Raw genomic sequence first — 22,504 nt, 5'->3', positions numbered from 1 at the left:
GGCGATTAAAATGATATTTAAACACAGCAACCTGTGTACCACACATTAAGCACACGGCTTTACCATTAATTTATGTAAAGAAATACTTGGCAGTCCATCTCTTGTTGGAAACACGCCATTCCTCATCAACTTTTCTTTTTTTAGCGTCTCATCACTTGTCTCTATGCACCTTCACTCACAGGTTCCCCCCGGACATACGGCATAAATAACACATTTCAAAATAAAAGCAGCACAGTTGTATTGCGCGCACGACATAGATGTTTTTTAAACTTTATTTTGTAATTTGTAATTGCGCCGTTCAATTCACTCACAATCGCACACGCGCATACGTCCACACGGAAGTAATACAAATAACACTTTTCAAAACAAAAGCAGCACCGTTGTATTGCACACTCGACATAGATACTTTTTGAAATTTATTTTGTAATTTATGATTGGCCTCACGCGGGCCGGACAGGGATGCGCAAAGGGCCGGATGCGGCCCGCGGGCCGTACAATGCCCAGGTCTGTTTTAGAGGCTTTCATATTTGGAGGTTCAACCATATTAATGGTATAGGATTTTAGGAAACAGCAAAACCTCACAATAGAGCCTGAAATCAAATGTTTTATTGCGCTTTTTATGTCAGTAAAATATATTGTTGATCTAGAAAATGAACATAGGGCATACTAATCATGAAAGTAATATCAATTTTCTGTTATTGATTGTTGATTAATCGCATCTGGAGCAAAATGCAGTGTGCCTCTTGTCTGCCAGTAACAGAGGCACTCTTGATTCAACCAGTTTTTAAATTGACTATTTTGATTGTTAAAGGTACATAAATATGTAGGATAAAAATATTTAAATTAAACTATTTTTAAAATGTATTTCCTTTTGTAAATTAATATTTAAAATGTTAAAAAAAATTTATGAATAATTTCATTCAATTAAAAATGATGATGTAACTCACAAAGTCAACGTTGATTCAATCCGTTTGCAATTTACAAATGTTTAATTGTTAAAGCTACACATCTATTTTTGCAAATTAATTAGGTATATTTAAAATCAACAATAAAAGTTATTCGGAATAATGGAAAATGTTTCAAGTGAAAGTTAAGTTAAGTTAAAGTACCAATGATTGTCACACACACACTAGGTGTGGTGAAATTTGTCCTCTGCATTTGACCCATCCCCTTGGGGAGCAGTGGGCAGCAGCGGCGCCGCGCCCGGGAATCATTTTGGTGATTTAACCCCCAATTCCAACCCTTGATGCTGAGTGCCAAGCAGGGAGGTAATGGGTCCCATTTTTATAGTCTTTGGTATGACTCGGCTGGGATTTGAACTCCAACCTACCGATCTCATGATGATGCAACAAGAGACCATGCCAATTCAACCTGTTTGCAATTTATAAACTATATTCAATTGTTAAAGCTAAAAATACATGCAGATTTTTGCAAATTAAAGGTTTTTGTAAAAACAATTTTTTGTAAATAATTTAAATTATTGAAAATTTGGTAAAAAAAAACGTTTTATTTAAAATGATGATGCAACTAACGGAGGCAATGCCAATTCAACCAGTTTGTAACTTATAAACAATGTTCAATTGTTAAAGCTACAAATATATGCTAAAGTCCACAATTAAATTTAGATAATACTGTATATATATTTTTTTAAAACACAAAAAATTATTCTAAATATTATTATAATTTTTTTATTAAAAATGATGATGCTTTCCAGTACTCGAGAGAGTACTGGAAAGTGCTCCCCCGGGTGATTCCCTTGTCCTACTGGGGGACTTCAACGCTCATGTTGGCAACGACAGTGAAACCTGGAGAGGCGTGATTGGGAAGAATGGCCGCCCGGATCTGAACCCGAGTGGTGTTTTGTTATTGGACTTTTGTGCTCGTCACAGATTGTCCATAACGAACACCATGTTCAAGCATAAGGGTGTCCATATGTGCACTTGGCACCAGGACACCCTAGGTCGCAGTTCCATGATCGACTTTGTAGTTGTGTCATCGGATTTGCGGCCTCATGTTTTGGACGCTCGGGTGAAGAGAGGGGCGGAGCTTTCTACCGATCACCACCTGGTGGTGAGTTGGCTGCGATGGTGGGGGAGGATGCCGGACAGACCTGGCAGGCCCAAACGCATTGTGAGGGTCTGCTGGGAACGTCTGGCAGAGTCTCCTGTCAGAGAGAGTTTCAATTCTCACCTCCGGAAGAACTTTGAACATGTCACGAGGGAGGTGCTGGACATTGAGTCAGAGTGGACCATGATCCGCGCCTCTATTGTCGAGGCGGCTGATTGGAGCTGTGGCCGCAAGGTAGTTGGTGCCTGTCGTGGCGGTAATCCTAGAACCCGTTGGTGGACACCGGCGGTGAGGGATGCCGTCAAACTGAAGAAGGAGTCCTATCGGGTTCTTTTGGCTCTTAGGACTCCGGAGGCAGGGGACAGGTACCGACAGGCCAAGCGGTGTGCGGCTTCAGCGGTCGCGTAGGCAAAAACTCGGACATGGGAGGAGTTCGGCGAGGCCATGGAAAACGACTTCCGGACGGCTTCGAAGCGATTCTGGACCACCATCCGCCGCCTCAGGAAGGGGAAGCAGTGCATTGTCAACACCGTGTATGGTGCGGATGGTGTTCTGCTGACCTCGACTGCGGATGTTGTGGATCGGTTGAGGGAATGCTTCGAAGACCTCCTCAATCCCACCGACACGTCTTCCTATAAGGAAGCAGTGCCTGGGGAATCTGTGGTGGGCTCTCCTATTTCTGGGGCTGAGGTTGCTGAGGTAATTAAGTAGCTCCTCTGTGGCAAGGCCCCGGGGGTGGATGAGATCCGCCCGGAGTTCCTTAAGGCTCTGGATGCTGTGGCGCTGTCTTGGTTGACAAGACTCTGCAGCATCGCGGGGACATCGGGGGCGGTACCTCTGGATTGGCAGACCGGGGTGGTGGTTCCTCTCTTTAAGAAGGGGAACCGGAGGATGTGTTCCAACTATCGTGGGATCACACTCCTCAGTCTTCCCGGTAAGGTCAGGTGTACTAGAGAAGAGGCTACGCCGGATAGTCGAACCTCGGATTCAGGAGGAACAGTGTGGTTTTCGTCCTGGTCGTGGAACTGTGGACCAGCTCTATACTCTCTGCAGGGTCCTTGAGGGTGCATGGGAGTTTGCCCAACCAGTCTACATGTGCTTTGTGGACTTGGAGAAGGCATTCCACCGTGTCCCTCGGGAGGTCTTGTGGGGAGTGCTCAGAGAGTATGGGGTATCGGACTGTCTGATTGTGGCTGTCCGCTCCCTGTACGATCAGTGTCAGAGCTTGGTCCGCATTGCCGGCTGTAAGTCGGACACGTTTCCAGTGAGGGTTGGACTCCGCCAAGGCTGCCCTTTGTCACCGATTCTGTTCATAACTTTTATGGACAGAATTTCTAGGCGCGGTCAAGGCGTTGAGGGGATCCGGTTTGGTGGCTGCAGGATTAGGTCTCTGCTTTTTGCAGATGATGTGGTCCTGATGGCTTCATCTGGCCAGGATCTTCAGCTCTTACTGGATCGGTTCGCAACCGAGTGTGAAGCGACTGGGATGAGAATCAGCACCTCCAAGTCCGAGTCCATGGTTCTCGCCCGGAAAAGGGTATGCCATTTCCGGGTTGGGGAGGAGACCCTGCCCCAAGTGGAGGAGTTCAAGTACCTAGGAGTCTTGTTCACGAGTGAGGGAAAAGTGGATAGTGAGATTAACAGGCGGATCGGTGCGGCATCTTCAGTAATGCGGACGCTGTATCGATCCGTTGTGGTGAAGAAGGAGCTGAGCCGGAAGGCAAAGCTCTCAATTTACCGGTCGATCTACGTTCCCATCCTCACCTATGGTCATGAGCTTTGGGTTATGACTGAAAGGACAAGATCACAGGTACAAGCGGCCGAAATGAGTTTCCTCCGCCGGGTGGCGGGGTTCTCCCTTAGAGATCAATCAATCAATCAATCAATCAATGTTTATTTATATAGCCCTAAATCACAAGTGTCTCAAAGGGCTGTGATAGGGTGAGAAGCTCTGCCATCCGGGGGGAGCTCAAAGTAAAGCCACTGCTCCTCCACATCGAGAGGAGCCAGATGAGGTGGTTCGGGCATCTGGTCAGGATGCCACCCGAACGCCTCCCTAGGGAGGTGTTTAGGGCACGTCCAACCGGTAGGAGGCCACGGGGAAGACCCAGGACACGTTGGGAAGACTATGTCTCCCGGCTGGCCTGGGAACGCCTCGGGATCCCCCGGGAGGAGCTGGACGAAGTGGCTGGGGAGAGGAAAGTCTGGGCTTCCCTGCTTAAGCTGCTGCCCCCGTGACCCGACCTCGGATAAGCGGAAGAAGATGGATGGATGGATGGATGATGATGCAACTAACAAAGGCAATGTCAATTCAACCAGTTTACAATTGATAGACTGTTTATTGTTAAAGCTACAAATCTATGCAGATTTTAAAAAATTGTTTTTTTAATAATGAAAATTATTCAGAATATTTAAAAAATATATCTATTAAAAATGATGATGCAACTAATGGAGGCAACGTCAATTCAACCAATATGCAATTTATAGACAATTTTTGATTGTTAAAGCTACAAATATACGCATGTTTTTTTAAAGAAAATATTATTTCAAAATGTTTATATATAAATACATTTAACATTTTTCTAAATATTTAATTATTTTGTAAAATGAAAAATTATAATGCAACTAACAGAGGCAATGTGAATGCAATTAATTGACTATGTCTAACTGTTGAATCTACAAATCTTGGCAGATTATTTAAAATGTAAATAATTTAAATAATAACAATTTTTCAGAAAATTTTATATATATATATTTTTTAATTGCAAAAGCGATGTCAATTCAACCAGTTTGCAATGTATACACTGTTTAATTGTTTAAACTACTAATCAATGCAGATTTTTTATTAAAGTTTTATCAAAAAATGTTTGTTTTTTTAATACTAATGGGAATTATTCTGAATATAATTTTTGTATTATTTTTTTAATTGTTATTATTTTTCAGATTATTTAAAATTAAAGTTTTTTTCTAAAATGTATTTTTTTCAAATAAATTTAATTATTCAGAATTTTCATTGATAATATGTATTTTTTTCTAACTAAAAATGGTGGCCAGATAAATAGACATCGCTTAATGGTTGTAAAGTATGGATCAATGGGAAAGGTTCAATGTGTGCAGGCTAAATCACAGACGACCTCCCCTTTTATTAGGGACGGGCCTGCAGCTTGGATGCTGCCTGTAACATGAAACTGCCCGCAGAGCTGATTTGAATGGCAGTGGACGAAGGAGTGTGTGCATTGGTGCCTTTGGGCCACATCATAGTATAGTACATCAGCCTATTTAAACTAGGGTGGGGGTGGGTATAATTGTTTCCACCATTGTGCACCTGTTCAGGAACCAGGAAGTGATTCTGTGGGGGTGGTCGAGATTAGGTCAGAGGTCACAGACAGGGGGAGAGGGGTGGAAGACACTGTCAAGCTGAAAAAGACAAAAAAAGTATTACTGCTGGTTTTTGCAGCATACAACCTATCATAGCAATCCTTAGATACCTTGCAAATCTGCTACTTTTATGATAATCCCTCCAAAGATGCTCTAGCTAGGATTAGAATATATACACATGCACATGTAATCTGTGCAAATACGCCTCGTGTTGAAATGTTGAAAGAGCCATATTGGACCAAAAATACAAAAGCAAATCTGTCTGGAGCCGCAAAAAAATAAAAGCCTTATGTAAGTCTTACAATGAAGGCAACACATGATGGTTGTGTAAACTTTGATAGTAGGCTAATTGACCATTAGCCTACTATCAAATTAGCCTTTGATGGTAGGCTAATTATATTAGCCTACTATCAAAGGCTGACGAAAATATTTGTTACAGAAATGTTGTATATAAATTTTTGTTCTACACATTTGTACAACTTTGGAATCATTAGTAAAATCATTTATCACTTATAAAATGAAGGCTTCTAACAGGATCAGATAATTCCTAGAAATTACTGGCTTAGAATGGCCAAAGTTATAGATGTGTGTGTCAAAGTTAAAGGAAACGGCAGGCTGTCTTCTTCTAATGGTTTTATTAACATTTTTGGCAAGCTGGGTAATGTTTGCTGTGGTCTGGAACAACATGGCACACAAACAACTATGAGAAATGTAGCCAATATTACATATAGATAATGTGTCATGAGACATGCAAATGTAAATTAAAGGACATAAGTAAAGGAAATCCATTGAGCTCAAATATACCCACAAACGAGGCATAATGATGCAATATGTACATCCATCCATCCATCCATTTTCTACCACTTGTCCCTTTTGGGGTCGCGGGGGGTGCTGGAGCCTATCTCAGCTGCATTCGGGCGGAAGGCGGGGTACACCCTGGACAAGTCGCCACCTCATCACAGGACCAACACAGATAGACAGACAACATTCACATTCACACACTAGGGACCATTTAGTGTTGCCAATCAACCTATCCCCAGGTGCATGACAGCTAGCCTAAATAGCCTGTTAGCATCGATTAGCTTGCAGTCATGGATTGACCAAATACGCCTGATAAGCACTCCAGCAAATCAATAAAATCAACAAAACTCACCTTTTTGCATTCACACACAGCATAAAACGTTTGGTGGACAAAATGAGACAAAGAAGGAGTGGCATAAAACACGTCTTTCTGTGGCAGCATCGGAGAAATTTGTACATGTAAACAAACTACGATGAGTTCAAGGATAGCTGAAATTAGTAGGACAAAACGGTGCTCGCCAAATACTCTCATCAGTGAAGCATGTATAACATAAACAATGGGATTTCTCACAATTAAGAAGGTTTGTGTCATGTTTGTCCTCCTACAGAAAATATATTAAAACAAAAGTTTTTTTTTTTCTTCATCTTTTTCCATTTTCACACATCTCTGGAAGAGGTCCAGGGAGCCACTAGGGCGGTGGTAAAGAGCCGCAGGTTGCTGACCCCTGGCCTAGTGGGCATGGGGACCCCTCCTGTTTTCCACCCGACCATTAAAAATCTCCAAAGAGCCAAATAGCCTCCTCTATTTCCTCTTACAGCCTTTTGAAGCCAAATACTTTTGTTTGTCCAAGCCAAGATAAGCTTTTATCTTTATGAAACTGAAGTGTGCCGTTTGATTTGCTTATCTCGCCAAACAATGGCTACCTGCCTCGATTTAAAGGCCGGGCCTTTGCATCTGTCTTCACGTGGTTTTTGTTTTCTGCGCATCCCATTTGCAGCCGATTACAAGGAGAGCTTCAACACGATCGGCAACATCGAGGAAATCGCCTACAACGCCATCTCCTTCACCTGGGACGTCAACGAAGAGGCCAAGGTAGGAAATTTACTGTACATTTTTTCCCAGAAACCGGTCGGTTATGTTTACTCTTGCCAGAGGCGTGTCGTAAACGGGAAAGCAGTGGGACGGGTTTTTTGTCTTTTTTGCTGATTCAGTTGTTGGCAAACAAGCGCAAAGTGGACAAATGAATCCTGACAACTGATAGAATTGTACAAACAACACAACGCTTGTGAAACGTGATGAATCAAGACAACTAGCCAGAAACACTTCATGTTAATTACACTTGATGATAATTCACATTAGAGTCAAGCTTTTCTGACTGCAATCGCCAGATAGCAAACAGTTGTTAACTGTTATGAGGGTTAGCATGCTAGCATAATCTCACAAGCGTCATAGTCTACGAAAAACACTCGCAAAAATAATAGACTCAATGCATTTAATAAATTCATCATCTTGCACTTTTTTAATCTTTCTGGAACAAAGATTACATATAATTTAAAAACATAGTAGGCGGCCCATTAGCATTAGCTTGTAGCTAATAAATAAATAAATCTTATTAAAGTGAACAAATTTACCCGGAATACAATACATTTTTAGTATTATTATTATTACTACATGTTACAATTCAATAATAAGAGCAAGAGGGTTTTTTGCTGATTCAGTTGTTTGCAAACAAGCACAAAGCGGACAAATGAACCATGACAACTGATAGGATTGTACATACAAAATGAATTAATTAAAACAACTAGAGAATATTAATTCCACTTAATGATAGTTAATTCAGCATTTACTCCAGCTTTTCTGACTAGAATCGTCAGCTAGCCAACAGTTGTTATCAACGGTTATGAGCGTTAGCATGCTAGCATAATCTCCTTGTCTACAAAAAAACACCCGCAAAGATAATAAATTCAATAATACACTTTACAAATCAATCATCTTGGACAACTTCATTCAACAAGGTAACATTTCACTTCAAAACAATGTTAACGGCTGCTTTTAGCATTAGCTTGTGGCTAAAGAAGACAGAATGTTCATTGAGGTGAACAAACCCGCCTGAAATACAATACATTTTTTTGTTTTATTTTCATCGTGAGACAACATAGAGTATTTAAGGTGATTTTTTTTTAAGGAAAAACCCATTTTTTACATTTTAAGCTTCAATGACAGCCACAATGATAAGATGAAGAGGGGTTTTTTTTGTTTTTGTTTCTGATTCAGTTGTTGGCAAACAAGCGCAAAGTGGACAAATTAAACAACACGACACTTGCCAAACTTAATGAGAATATTCATTGCACTTGATGATAATTCACCATTTACTCCAGCTTTTCTGACAAAAATGGTCAGATATCAAGCAGTTGTTATCAACGGCTATTAGCTTAAGCATGCTAGCATAATTTAATTTTAATTTTCCTGACGGAACTCTCCTGAAGGAATCAATAAAGTACTATCTATCTATCTATCTATCTATCTATCTATCTATCTATCTATCTATCTATCTATCTATCTATCTATCTATCTATCTATCTATCTATCTATCTATCTATCTATCTATCTATCTATCTATCTATCTATCTATCTATCTAATCTCAATAGCCTTCTAGTCTACAAAAAACACCCGCAAACATAATAAATTCAATAATACACTTTATAAATCAATCATCTTGGACAACAAAATGGTAAAATTTCACTTCGAAACATTGTTAGCGACTACTATTAGCATTAGCTTGAGGCTAAAGATAGTCCAGGGCCGATATTCGATAAGTAAGTTAAGTTAAGTTAAAGTACCAATGATAGTCACACACACACTAGGTGTGGCGAAATTATTCTCTGCATTTGACCCATCACCAGTGTTGGGTTAGTTACTGAAAACCAGTAACTAGTTACAGTTACTAGTTACTTGATTTCAAAAGTAACTCAGTCACTAACTCAGTTACTTACACCAAAAAGTAATGCGTTACTGTGAAAAGTAACTATTTAGTTACTTCTTCCCCCCCCCCTTTTTTTAAGGCTCCCATTAATGCCCTTTTAGCCTTCATTTCAGTACTGTTATTGCACTGGAGAATAATACAATGTGTTGATCAACTTGACATGCATTTGCATCACTGAACTCTGCTAAGCAATGTGGTCTACATACAACACACAAAGCCAAAGATATGTTTCAAAGGGCCAATTTATTTCAGGCCAGAACAAATTGACAAAACTATTTTAAATAGCTGCAACATAATGGCACTTTAACTTTAACTTTAAGTAGATAGGATCTTTGATACAAGACACAACTTACATTTAACTAAAATGTTATTTTCTTTGTGCTCGACAAAAGAAAAGTATTGAGAATGTCTCCATGTTAAAAAACTCGACTTCTGGCTTCGCCATGATGTCTTGTTAGTTGTTATGAGAGTAGCGTATGTGTGTGTGTGTGTGTGTGTGTGTGGCCCTTTAAGATATGACAGCATGTGAGCTGAGTGACGTCAGTGAGTGAGTGGGCGAGAGAAGTGAGGGACCGGCGACAGTGAGTGCGTGCAGGTGCTCTAGCTTGGTGGATGGCTGCGTCCAATAAAGTCACAAAGTTGCAACAAACCGCCGGCCTCGTCATTCACCCTCAGCTGTAAAGACCCACTGCCGGGTAAAGGTAAGGTTGTTAGCCCCGAAGTACATATACGTCTCCCCTGCGCCCCTCAACTACGGTATCGTTCCTTTTAGCAGTTCTACGCGTTTCTACCATAGCGGAAAAAACAGAAGGGGGTGAATTATCTTGCCCTCATTAAGTGTCTTTGACTAAATACTATGTTTACACTGCAGGCCAAAGTGGCCCAAATCAGATTTTTTTGAGATCAGATTTTTTTCAAGCTGACTGTTCACTGCAAGTAAAATATAATTTTTATCACATAAACGTGCACACGCCCCAATGTGGCCTCGACGTCAAATTTAATAAAGTGAAAACAAAGGAGGCAGCACGGTAGTACAGGGGTTAGTGCATGTGCCTCACAATACGAAGGTCCTGAGTAGTCCTGAGTTCAATCCCGGGCTTGGGATCTTTCTGTGTGGAGTTTGCATGTTCTCCCCGTGACTGCGTGGCTTCCCTCCGGGTACTCCGGCTTCCTCCCACCTCCAAAGACATGCACCTGGGGATAGGTTGATTGGCAACACTAAATTGTCCCTAGTGTGTGAATGTGAGTGTGAATGTTGTCTGTCTATCTGTGTTGGCCCTGTGATGAGGTGGCGACTTGTCCAAGGTGTACGCTGCCTTCCGCCCGAATGCAGCTGAGATAGGCTCCAGCACCCCCCGTGACCCCAAAAGGGACAAGCGGTAGAAAATGGATGGGATGGATGGAAAACAAAGGAAGTTGACTGAGAGGAAGTCGCTATTACTACAAAATAAAAAGTCGCAACATCTTTTTTCCGTGAAAGTAAATGAAAGTGATATAATGTATGAATGGGTGTATATAGTGTAAAATACTTGGGAGGGTTGTAATCTTTTTATGGCTGTTAAGTAGGGGAGACACGGACATCAGCTTGGATCTACGGGAGCTTTATTTTTCAACTCACATGTAAGCAAATGCCGATCCATTTCAGCTGGCGACTGCGTCTTTCCGGCGCACACGAATGACGTAGCTCGCCCAAAGCTGACGATTAAAATCACATGCAGGTCACAATAAAGTCGCATTGCATTTAGACTGAAGTCACATTTGAATCAGATTCCAATGGGATTCAGGAGTACCTCCTGATGTGGCCTGAATCAGATGCCAAAAGATCAGATTTGAAGCACTTTGGAGCGTTTAGACTGGCAAAAAAAATCAGATCTGTGTCACTTGAGGGCGGAAAAATCCGATTTGGTGTGCAGTGTGAACGGGGCCTTTGTGAAGCGACGCGGGGGCCCTGGCCCGTTAGCATCACACAGTGCAACCAGTTAGCATGTAGCAGCTAAGATGGACAAAATGATCACAAAACCAAATGCCACCGCACCAAAACAGTGCAAAATGGTGTGCGGTTAAATACATCGCCAAAGACATGCTGTCATTTATTACTGCTATAAAACTAGTATTTTTTAAAAGTGCTGTCATGTTGTCATGTCATGTCGGTGTTCCTCACTCGGAATCTGCCAAACTTAATTTTGTTTTGCAAATGAGCTGTTAATACATCTGTTTAAACTGTGGTCTTTATATTGTTACTCTGCACTTTTGTTTAAGAAGGTCCTGACCTGATTGTCAGTTAAGTAATGTACTACTCAACCTCTGCCTGCATGTTCAATATTGAAGTGCAACTTTGTCAACACTTTATTTAGCTATTTTATTTATTGTTATGGTTGTGTATATTCGAGCCCCCCGCACCCTCATCCCCTCCTTAAAATATATTGTTGCTTTTAGTTGTAATGTTTGTTCAAGTGCAAGATTTTGCTAACAAAGTCTATTTTATTATTGCTTGTATGTTTTTTAAATTTTTTTATTATAAACGTTTTCATTTCAGTTGCAACGTGAAAATACACTAGAAACACAAGTTTATTGCATTTGAAAGGATATACTTGCATTATTAGTGTGTATTATCATTAAATCAATGGTTAATTTGGTCTCATAAAAATAATGTCAATAATATCGTTTATCGGCATTCATTTCTTGGTAAATAACATCGTCAAGCAAAATTTTTTATTGTCCCTAGCTAAAGAGGATATAAAGTCATTGAGGTGAACAACAATATTTTTGTCTTATTTACATCATGAGACAAAAGAGACGAGTATGTAATGTGTACATTTTTAAAGATAAAACCCAATTGTTATATTTTAGACTTCAATGACCGCCAAACAATAATAAGAGGAAGAGAAAAACATCACTTCCTGTTTACCAGAGTATCAAAAAAGATGACACAATAAGTTAAATAATCAAATTAATGTATTAATGCTGTATATTGAAATGAGTATTTATCTTAATTCTGAGGTGTTTTCGCGTCCCGGTAATGACAGCTTCAACGTGATACCCTTAAATGTGTATGTCCTGTACTTTTCTCCTTTGTCTTCGATGTGTGTGTTTGTGGGTGTGTATAGCCCACTCCTTTGTAACCGCTCCTTAAACTGGAGCAAGCTTGCCGTTTGAACTCCAGGGGCCCCCAAGGGCCAACACACACACACACACACACACACACACACACACACACACACACACACACACACACACACACACACACACACACACACACACACACACACACACACACACACACACACACACACGCACACACACACACTAACCTCCGTCCCCACCCTGTCTTGTTTGTTTTGCCCTCGTTTCTGTGTGAATGCCAGTGTGAGTGTGCGAGTGTGTATTACGTGGCTCTTTTATTGCAATGAGGGGACAAAGAGTAGCTGGAGGAAATCCAAGCGCACTTCTCTGGGACAATATTTACTTTTCCTGGCTCTACATCTTTTTTTTCCTTCCATACACATTGCTCCTTTTCTCTTTTAAACTGCAGGTGGATTAGCTGCCCTCCTAATAGCACAAGCATTTGTTCCAAATATTCTACTAAACAAATAAAATATAGGTTTTATTAATTTGTTATAGTTATTGATCATAGCTGGTACAATTTATAGCCCCCTTTTGTGGGTGTTATTTGTCTTAAATTACTTGTAATAATTACTTGAAAAAGATTATAATCTGTTCCGTATCCAATATGGATATAAAGGAAGGAGGAGTGTGTGACTGTGATTCTCATTTTCAGACCTGTTGTAATGAGAAACTGCAATGTAAAGGTGTGACTATGCATTAAAAAAAATTAAAACAAAATTAAACCTAAAAAAAGCACAAAATCAAATTAAAAACATTATTACTGTATTTAAAAAAAAAAAATCTACAGTTCACAATAAACCATTTTGACCGATCATATTTAAATACAGAAGGAGTTTGAGGTTTTACATTTTCTTTTACAAAAAGATTTTTAGAAATTAAATGTTTGATAGGTATTGTTTTATTATATTTAGCTTTTTGCACAATGATGATGTATTGCTTCATATAATTCAAAATCAAAAGCAGAATAACAGTTTGACCTTTGACCTCACTCCATGTTTTAAAAAAAATCCAAATGAATAGGGTTATTATTGCATTGCCATTGAAAATAAATTATAATTTAACATTAAATATTTGGCATATTTTTTGGTTGGTATATGTGAAAAATATAGCCAAGCCATAATAATACATATTAAATATTAATAATCATTTATTTTTTAAAGCACTTCTGAAAAACTCAAAGACACTTTACATGGTAAATAAAAAAAATTGTGTATGTAATAGTGAATATAAAAAAATAAAACCAAACAAACAGAACCAACGCATATAGTTAAGAATAAATCAATATGCACTGTATATATTATCAATTACACAAGTTTACCGTGACATCTCCCCCCTCCTCTTCAGATCTTCATCACGGTCAACTGCCTGAGCACGGACTTCTCGTCGCAGAAAGGCGTTAAGGGTCTTCCTCTGATGATCCAGATAGACACGTACAGCTACAACAACCGCAGCAACAAGCCGCTGCACAGGGCCTACTCGCAGATCAAGGTTTTCTGTGATAAGGCAAGTCATCCCCGACCTGGAGTGCATAGATCCATACATAATCAATGTACAGTATTGGCATATCTATTGGAGGGGGTTGATTAATAGTCCCAAACCAATACTTTTGTCCATAAAGTGTAAGTATGTAAGTGTGTAAGTGTAAGGTTGAGTATGCATAAACCAGAGCTTTGGCATAAACATAACAAGTGCTCCCTCTAGCGGTGGTACCTGCACAATGTATTTGCACTCGCATTACTTAGTAAATTTTCATTTACACCTTTTTTTCTCTCTTTCTCAGGGAGCTGAGCGCAAGATAAGAGACGAGGAGAGAAAACTGCTGCGCAAGAAGTCGAAAGGTCTGACAGCTCTTTTTTTTTCAGTTAAATTTAGCTCAATTCAGCATCACGTATAAGCTATTTATTGATTAATATGACATGCTTGATCATTTCATTTCCCAGGTAAAGATGGAGGTGTGATAACAGTCCCCAAAAAGTCAGACGTAACATATTTCAAGATTATGACTGACCTGGAAGCACAGCCCGTCCTCTTCATTCCTGACGTCCACTTTGGCAACCTGCAGAGGGCCGGACAGGTACACATGATTATGAAAATAATAATAATACAAAAAATACAGCAGTTAAAATACTATTTAAACATTTGAAATCACAAAAAATATTATACGTACATTTAAAAAATGTGTTAAAAACAGAAAGTCAAAGTATTTTAAAAGAAAGGGTTTTCAGTAAAATAGCATAAAAAGTGAAGACACGTGAAATCAAAATAAAAGACAATAGTTGTATTCAAATTAAAGACACATTTAAAATCAAAATAAGACAATAGTTGTCTTTTATTTGGTTAGGAACCATATTACATGGCCCGCTTTCCTCCATTAAGAAATTAAATTAGAAAATAATGAACTATCAAATTTATTGGTCATATTTTTACTATGCATACACAATTTTACATATTTCCGGGTGATTTATTTAAATCCCTTTTTGCTTTATTTACAATTGATGAATTTATGTATATCAGTCATTTCAAAAGAGTTAAAACAGATCAAGGAAAAATAGGGTCAATAGGAATAGCTTTTATTTGTGCTCTTAACTTGTTGTTGTTGTTGTTTTAAGGTGTTCACCTTCAACGCAGAGGAGATTGAGCGAGAAGGGTGAGTGTGCGCCCAAACAGAAAGTGTCATTTACATCAAACAAATAGCAGCTATGCAAAAAGACCGTGCATGGGCAGGAAGCGGCATACACGCAAATGCTACCAAAATGGGCAATTATACAATTTGTTTTCTTTTAATACATACTATATCTTCTTTCTCAGGAGCGTGCTGGTGAAGAGGATGTTCAGGCCGTCGGATGAAGACTTGTGTCCGTCGCCGCAGAAACAGATCAAGGAGGAGACGCACAAGAGAGGTACAAGAGAGACAGATGGGAGTACCCAACGCTCAATGGCCACTTCATTAGGCACACCTGCACTGCTATCTCAAGAATTCCCTTTAAAAACTGGCCATTTAAAAAACTTCATACTAATTGTAGTTTGCAGTAGGGCTGCACAATTAATCATCAGGTTATTTATAATTACTGTATTTTCCGGACCATAGGGCGTACCGGATTATAAAGTGCACTGTCGATGAATGATCTATTTTCATATATAAGGCGCACCGGATTATAGGGCGCATTAAAGGAGTCATATTAGTATTATTTTTTTCTAAATGTAAAACACTTCCTTGTTGTCTACATAACATGTAATGGTGTTTTTTTGGTCAATATGTTGCATAGATGATGTTTTACAGATCATCTTCAAGCCGCTTTCTGACAGTCGCTTCCGGATGCGCCGTTTTGTGGGCGGTCTTATTTTCGTGGTTCACTTTCGGCAGCGTCTTCTCCCTGTCATTTTTGTTGTAGCGGTGTAGCGTGCAAGGACGGGAGTGGAAGAAGTGTCAAAAGATGGAGCTAACTGTTTGAATGACATTCAGACTTTACTTAAATCAATAACGGAGCAGCATCTCCTCATCCGTAAACAACAACAATGTGTCCCGTGAAAAACCGTCCGACCGGAACTCTAATAACTAAAGTTCCTAGGGTGAATAATGCAAACTCACTACACCATTATGTTTTAGCGCTTTCATGATGAGTTTACTGACAGATATAAGTAAGAAGATGAATGCCCCTTAACAAGAAAATAAAGAAAAAGAAGAACCTTATCGACTGTGGCTTTTGCATAATATTGCGAATCAAAACGCCAGATAAGGTCTTACTTTTTACACACACATTAATAAAACTCCTAGGTTGAAGCACATCAAACGGTGCAGCCTACTACACATGTTGCTTATGTTTGACTGCCATCTACTGGTCACACTTATCATTACAACATGTACCAAATGAAATTGCTTCAAGGTGGGAAAGCTCGACCAAACTTATTCCTTACATTAGGCGCACCGGGTTATAAGGCGCACTGTCGAGTTTTAAGGAAAAAAAAGGATTTTCAGTGCGCCTTATAGTCCGGAAAATACGGTAGTGGGATAACGTATCCGCAAGAGGCAGAGTTTTTTTTTTCTCTGTCGTCACCGGCATTTGAGTGACAAACATGTTCGCCAATCAGAATTGTTGAGCCTTGCGTTTGTCTCTCGCTTTAAACAGGGAGAAAGAGGCTTCACTCTGTGCATCGCGCTCAGCACCTGAGCGTGTTTATTTTACAGTAGAATTATTTGAACACATTGAGCCCTCTTTTCAGTCATTCACAATCTTGAGCAGGGCGCCGGCTTTACACACAGAGGAAGCACGACCGACAGAGAGCCTTGCAACTTAACTCGCCAGTAACAAGTTCCCCAAGTAACAAAATTAGGAGGAAGAAATGTGATTACAAAGCCAAATGTCTCGTTGTGGAAATATTTCAGCTTTAAATCGGATGAGCAATATTAGCCATCAACACGGACGGACAAGTGAGAATGCCGTGATCACGTGATACAGTCCAGAAATTCAATTCAACACTTGTCAAATTAACCCCCAGCCCCCCCTTCCCCGAGTAACCCACAATTATAATATATATTTAAAAAAAATTTAAATTAATAAACTAGGGGGAAAAACATGCATGATTCAAGTAAGTACAGGCAAACATTGACATGAAGGCACAGACAACTGCACTCCTGAGGGTCCCTAACACGGTGCAGCAACACACAAAAGCAGACAAAAGGCTCATCAATTATCTACCCTTTAATTACTCTTCAATCGGGGTTGATGATCAGTCTCCTTTACATGTTTTAGGAAACCACCCCATACTTCCTGAAACTTCACAGAACAACTGTTCAATATCAGCCTAATTTTCTCCAGTTTGAGAAAATAAAGAATATCTCTAATCCAGCGGGTGTGGCGGATGGGGCTGCAGCCTTCCAATTTAGCACAACGAGTCTTCTAGCCAACAAAGTAGTAAATGCTAGTACCAAGTTTTTATATATATATATATATATATATATATATATATATATATATATATATATATATATATATATATATATATATATATATATATATATATATATATATATAATATATAATATATATATATATATATTCAGTATATATGCACAGTATGTGTATATATATATATATTTATATATATATGTGTATATATGTACATATATATACATATATATATATATATATATATATGCATGTGTACATATATATATATATATATATATATATATATATATATATATATATATATATATATATATATATATATATATATATATATATATATAGTTACTTTGCATGTTGTCGGCTTTTAGCCCAATGCGGCCCCCTAGTATGTTCTATACTTACTATAATTATAAAACAGCCCTGCACATCACAATGGCGGCTACAGTTTCGATGTTAAAAGATGATAACAATTATTTGAAAATGTGTGGCGGGCTGGATTGAACATTTTAACGGGCCGTATTTTGCCCAGGTCTACTGTGGACAAAAGATCTGAGTCTGTCTGCATAAAGCCAAATATTTTTAAATGAGATTATTACATATTGTGTTCTTGAAACAAGAATATGTTGATTGACAGTCTAAAAGTAACATGCTATCCTTCACTTGTTATTTTCAGTTTTTATGCATTTTTATGTATAAAATATAAAAATTGTAAATCGAATCGCAATCACAATTTTGGAGGGAATAATTGCAATTAGGTTTTTTTCTCCAAAAATTGCAGTGGTTTGTAATAAAAAAACAGTGCCAATAATTTTACAGCAATTAGTTTTTTGCTATCAGCAGCCATAGTAACTTTATGTAAAACATGATGTGGTGATGGAACAAATGCTTACAGTAGAGATTATAAGCATTTCTGGGTTAAGTGTTTTGCTGTTTTGAATTTCAGTTTGAGTTTGTGTCTATTTTGAACATGCATGCATACAACATGATACATCACAATTTCCAGTTTCTCTATTCAACTTGTTCAAAGAGGAGTAGGAAGAAGCAGAGCTTATTTAATCCTACCCTTTTTCCTTTACCTAGCAGTTGCTAAAACTTTTGTTTACTTCCTGGTCTCAATTTATTCACAATATACTCCATAAGTAATAACAATAAAAATAAATAAACAATAATTAGTGAAGTAAGTTATATTTCATATGGTGAGATGAGTAAGATTATCAAGAACATTAATGGATGGATAAATTAAATTCTGAATGTTTATCATGGTTCTTCTTCTTTGTACTTTGGTAAACACTTAAAGTTTGAAGAGTTTCTTGAAGTGGATCATATTAGTTACTAATATGATAGTACATTGTTTGATTTCTTTGCTTAATCCATTCCATAATTTAATTCCACATACTGATATACTGAAGGTCTTAAGTGTTGTACGTGCATACAAATGTTTTAAATTACATTTTTCTCTAAGATTATATTTGTCCTTTTTTGTTGAAAAGAATTGTAAGTAGCAGGTTATAGTTTGCTTTGTGTATAATTTTAGCTGTTTGCAAATTCACTATGTCGTGGAATTTCAGTATTTTCGATTCAATGAATAAAGGGTTTGTATGTTCTCTATATCCAACATTATGTATTATTCTAACTAATCTTTTTTGTAATACAGTTAATGAATGAAGAGTACTTTTGTAGTTATTTCCCCATATGTCTGCACAATAACTCAGATATGGTAACACTAGCGAGCAGAAGAGAATATAGAGTGATCTTTGGTCTAGATTCTCAACATGTTTTGCTTTTGTTTTAGGTTTTTTTTGTTTTGAAGAATTGAACAGGGGGCCGCAGGTTGCTTCCTACAGAGCTTAGGACAAATAAAAACATATTGGCCATAAAAGCGTACTGCACGGGTCATTTAATTCCCCTACATTTTTTTAGCATCTTTTTAATGTGAATTTGACCTTTTTTAGCGACATAAAAAGGGTCACAAAATTAAAAACAGCTCTGAGTATGATGCAGTGCACTTTTAATAATTAAAGTTAAAGTACCCATGATTGTCACACACACACTAGGTGTGGCGAAATTATTCTCTGCATTTGACCCATCACCCTTGATCACCCCCTGGGAGGTGAGGGGAGCAGTGAGCAGCAGCGGTGGCCACGCCCGGAAATCATTTTTGGTGATTTTACCCCCAATTCCATCCCTTGATGCTGAGTGCCAAGCAGGGAGGTAATGGGTCCCATTTTTATAGTCTTTGGTATGACTCGGCCGGGGTTTGAACTCACAACCTACCGATCTCAGGGCGGACACTCTAACTAATGAGCATATTGTTGAAATAACGCCTCTCTGATAGTGTCGAGCAAAGCAGATTGTGCAGGTGTACCTAATATTGTTGCCAGTATATACAATATCACACCTCCCTCTCCTTGCAGTGTTGTTGTACGTCCGCAAAGAGACAGACGAGGTGTTTGACGCGTTGATGCTCAAGTCTCCAACACTCCACGGCCTCACAGATGCGGTGAGTGGCGGCCCGTGTCGCTTAAACCCGGGCAACAAGGACGAGTCAGCATGTTATATTCTTATATTTTTAGATATCGGAGAAATACGGAGTGGTGGCCGAAAAGATCGCCAAAGTGTACAAGAAAAGCAAAAAAGGGTGAGAGGGGATATACTGTAAACAACTTTCTCTTAAGTGTCTTTTTAATGTGAAAGGTTAACACGTTCCTGTTCCAGCATCCTGGTCAACATGGACGACAACATCATTGAGCATTATTCCAACGAGGACACCTTCATCCTGCACATGGAGAGCCACGCCGACGCCTACAAGGTGACGCTGACGGAGATATGACAGCAGGGAAAAAGGGGCAACCTCTTCCTGTAACATCCAAAAAGACTGCCGGTGATTGGCTGACACTGTGCTCTGGTGGGGAACTGTTACATTGGTCCTGAAAGGCAGAAATAACAAAGCACAGATTCACGGATCCACTCCATTTCCACTCCTTTTGTTTTGACTGTATAAAATGTGTTATTGTGTACATACTTGATTTGTATTGCCCATCAGGAGTGAGAGGATGCCTGATGAAAACTGTCTTTGCAATAGTTTGAACTCATTCCTAATTATCAGCTTAGTTTGTATGTCTGCCTTTATATTTGTTTGGTTTTATAGCTGTTTTATTATTTATTGATGCTTTGCAGTATATCCATCGATTTCAAGTTCTTCACATTTCAGTGACTTAACAGGAAGTCAAGAGCCTTCCTGTGAAAAAAAAAAAAAAAAAAGCTTTTGTATTGCAGATTTGACCATACACGTCACCACCAGTATTGGCAATTAACTCCATGAATACTTTTAACCATCTTTTAATGGCACTCACTTTTTCCTGGATCTTATGACCTAATAATAAACAGTGCAATGGGTAAAAAAAACAACTAAACGTTTACATTATTGCACTTACACTATCTGATCTCAGGAAGCAAAAGAACGTCAGGATGTTTACTCTGCTTCGTGTATGTGTGCACTGGTTTTAAAGATACCTTGACTTAAGAGTGCCCCAACTTGAGAGTGTTTTGAGATAAGAGCTGTTTCTTGGCTAATTGTTACGCTGTAAGTTGCGAGCAAAGATTTGAGTTACGAGGCCACAGTGAACTCCGTAAGATCCCTGCAAAACATCCGGTCTTACTCACGAGCTTTAGGGATTTAACGGTAAACGCTGTAATGATAACCCGCGGTAAAATTCCTGACGGTTAGAATACATAAATAATTTTGATTACAAAAAAAACGTCATTTATTAATGCTTTTAGGCAACACTGCTTATTTCCTGGATACAGAGTTAGGGCATCGTTCGGCTTGAAAAAAAAATGGCGGAACTCAACTATATAGACTTTGCGACTGAGATTTCCCCTCGGTGTAGACAGAGCCAAGCGCTTGGTTCGACTTCATTTTCCCTCGCTTCATTTCTGTGCAGTCTCGGCGTGCGTTAAGGAGAGCACTGTTATTTTTAGATGGCGACAGGTGTTGACGTTATTGGAGACAGACGCATCTGTCTCACACTAAAAATATACAGCGAAGGAGAAAACGATTTGATGTTGCTTTTACTTTCTCAATACAGCGTCCATCAGCTGCTGACTGAGAGTTGATGAGGTGAGGAAACATGCAGCAGGCGATGTATCGTGAACGTTGCCACAACTTGTTTATAAAGTCTTAGGTTGTTTACTGGGATTTACTTTATTTAATTGCAACCTTTATCAGTGTTCCAATAACATCAATGTTAGCTATAATGTTTTGTCATCTCATCAAATTGAACGCAGGCTGTGAAGATTGTATATTCGATGTTGGAGGTATCACTCCTGTTTTTTTTGGCAGCCAAATTGTTGTACTGAATCACGGGGAGGTGGTGTTAGAGAAGAACACAATGTGTTTATTAGACTTTATCTTCATTAGCCAAACTGCTATGTTTTATATTGATATCAAAAAGTAAGCACCATGTTTTTTTTTACACTACTTGTGTTGTTATTATTTTAAAAACCACTCATGTGACATAGCATTTTGTTAATGTTTTATTGTGTATAGTTAATTCCTATACTACATATTTATGCTCAAACTCTTGATGGATTTGTCCCCATAAAGCATCTACATGTACATATGAATGTACATAACTTTAAAAAAATACCTCTCTTATCAAAATGTAAAAATAGAGATAAAGGCATCATGTAATGAGAAAAAGATGACACGTTGATACTATTGATAAACAGAAAACTAATAGTTTTCTTCAAATATATGGATAACGTTTATTTATGGCTTTTTTATGACACATTATAAATTACATGATGGCGTCACGTTCATGCCCCGCCCCAACTCTGTTTTACCTAACAATCAATAATCGTGATTTCAGTATTGATAAAAAAATTATCTCATTATTACTATGTATAAGACTAAATCTCATACATGAACATTATTTGTATCGATATGGACAAAAAATGCAGTTACGTTTTCATCAGGTGCCATCTTTCAGATTTTTTACAGTTGTTTTATTTTTTTTTAATGCTATCTTGCACAATTTTCACATTTATTTTAGTCATTTATATTACTATTTTGCTTCTGCCACATTACTTTGTTTATAATGCTTTTGTTGCTTTCATATGCACATTCAAATTCTACTTGAGGTCCATGAAACTGTGTTTTTATCTACAATAACGTTTATTCCACAAAGGAAATCATTTTGAATGTGTTGTTTGTGTTTTTATAAAAATAAAAATAA

The 22,504-nt window shown here is 38.5% G+C and overlaps 1 protein-coding gene across 2 annotated transcripts in view; it reads left to right on the top strand.

Annotated features, from left to right (window-relative positions):
• grhl2b (grainyhead-like transcription factor 2b) overlaps window positions 1-20,897 on the top strand; it is a 39,331-nt gene extending 18,434 nt beyond the window's left edge. Inside the window, exons 8-16 of one of the 2 annotated variants that reach the window (XM_062055007.1) lie at window positions 7,245-7,339; window positions 13,702-13,860; window positions 14,138-14,195; window positions 14,298-14,431; window positions 14,967-15,004; window positions 15,166-15,257; window positions 19,682-19,767; window positions 19,841-19,905; window positions 19,983-20,897. In XM_062055007.1, coding sequence (XP_061910991.1) covers window positions 7,245-7,339; window positions 13,702-13,860; window positions 14,138-14,195; window positions 14,298-14,431; window positions 14,967-15,004; window positions 15,166-15,257; window positions 19,682-19,767; window positions 19,841-19,905; window positions 19,983-20,097 — 842 coding nt within the window. In that variant the 3' untranslated portion in view covers window positions 20,098-20,897. The remainder of the gene's footprint in view (window positions 1-7,244; window positions 7,340-13,701; window positions 13,861-14,137; window positions 14,196-14,297; window positions 14,432-14,966; window positions 15,005-15,165; window positions 15,258-19,681; window positions 19,768-19,840; window positions 19,906-19,982) is intronic. The other variant, XM_062055008.1, reaches the window with a different exon arrangement.
• The last annotated feature ends 1,607 nt before the right edge of the window (window positions 20,898-22,504 follow it).

This window comes from Entelurus aequoreus, linkage group LG08 (assembly GCF_033978785.1).
Source record: "Entelurus aequoreus isolate RoL-2023_Sb linkage group LG08, RoL_Eaeq_v1.1, whole genome shotgun sequence".
In the NCBI taxonomy this organism is placed as follows: domain Eukaryota; kingdom Metazoa; phylum Chordata; class Actinopteri; order Syngnathiformes; family Syngnathidae; genus Entelurus; species Entelurus aequoreus.
The sequence above is the reverse complement of the archived record's forward strand: the minus strand, read 5'-3'. Positions and strand labels throughout refer to the sequence as shown.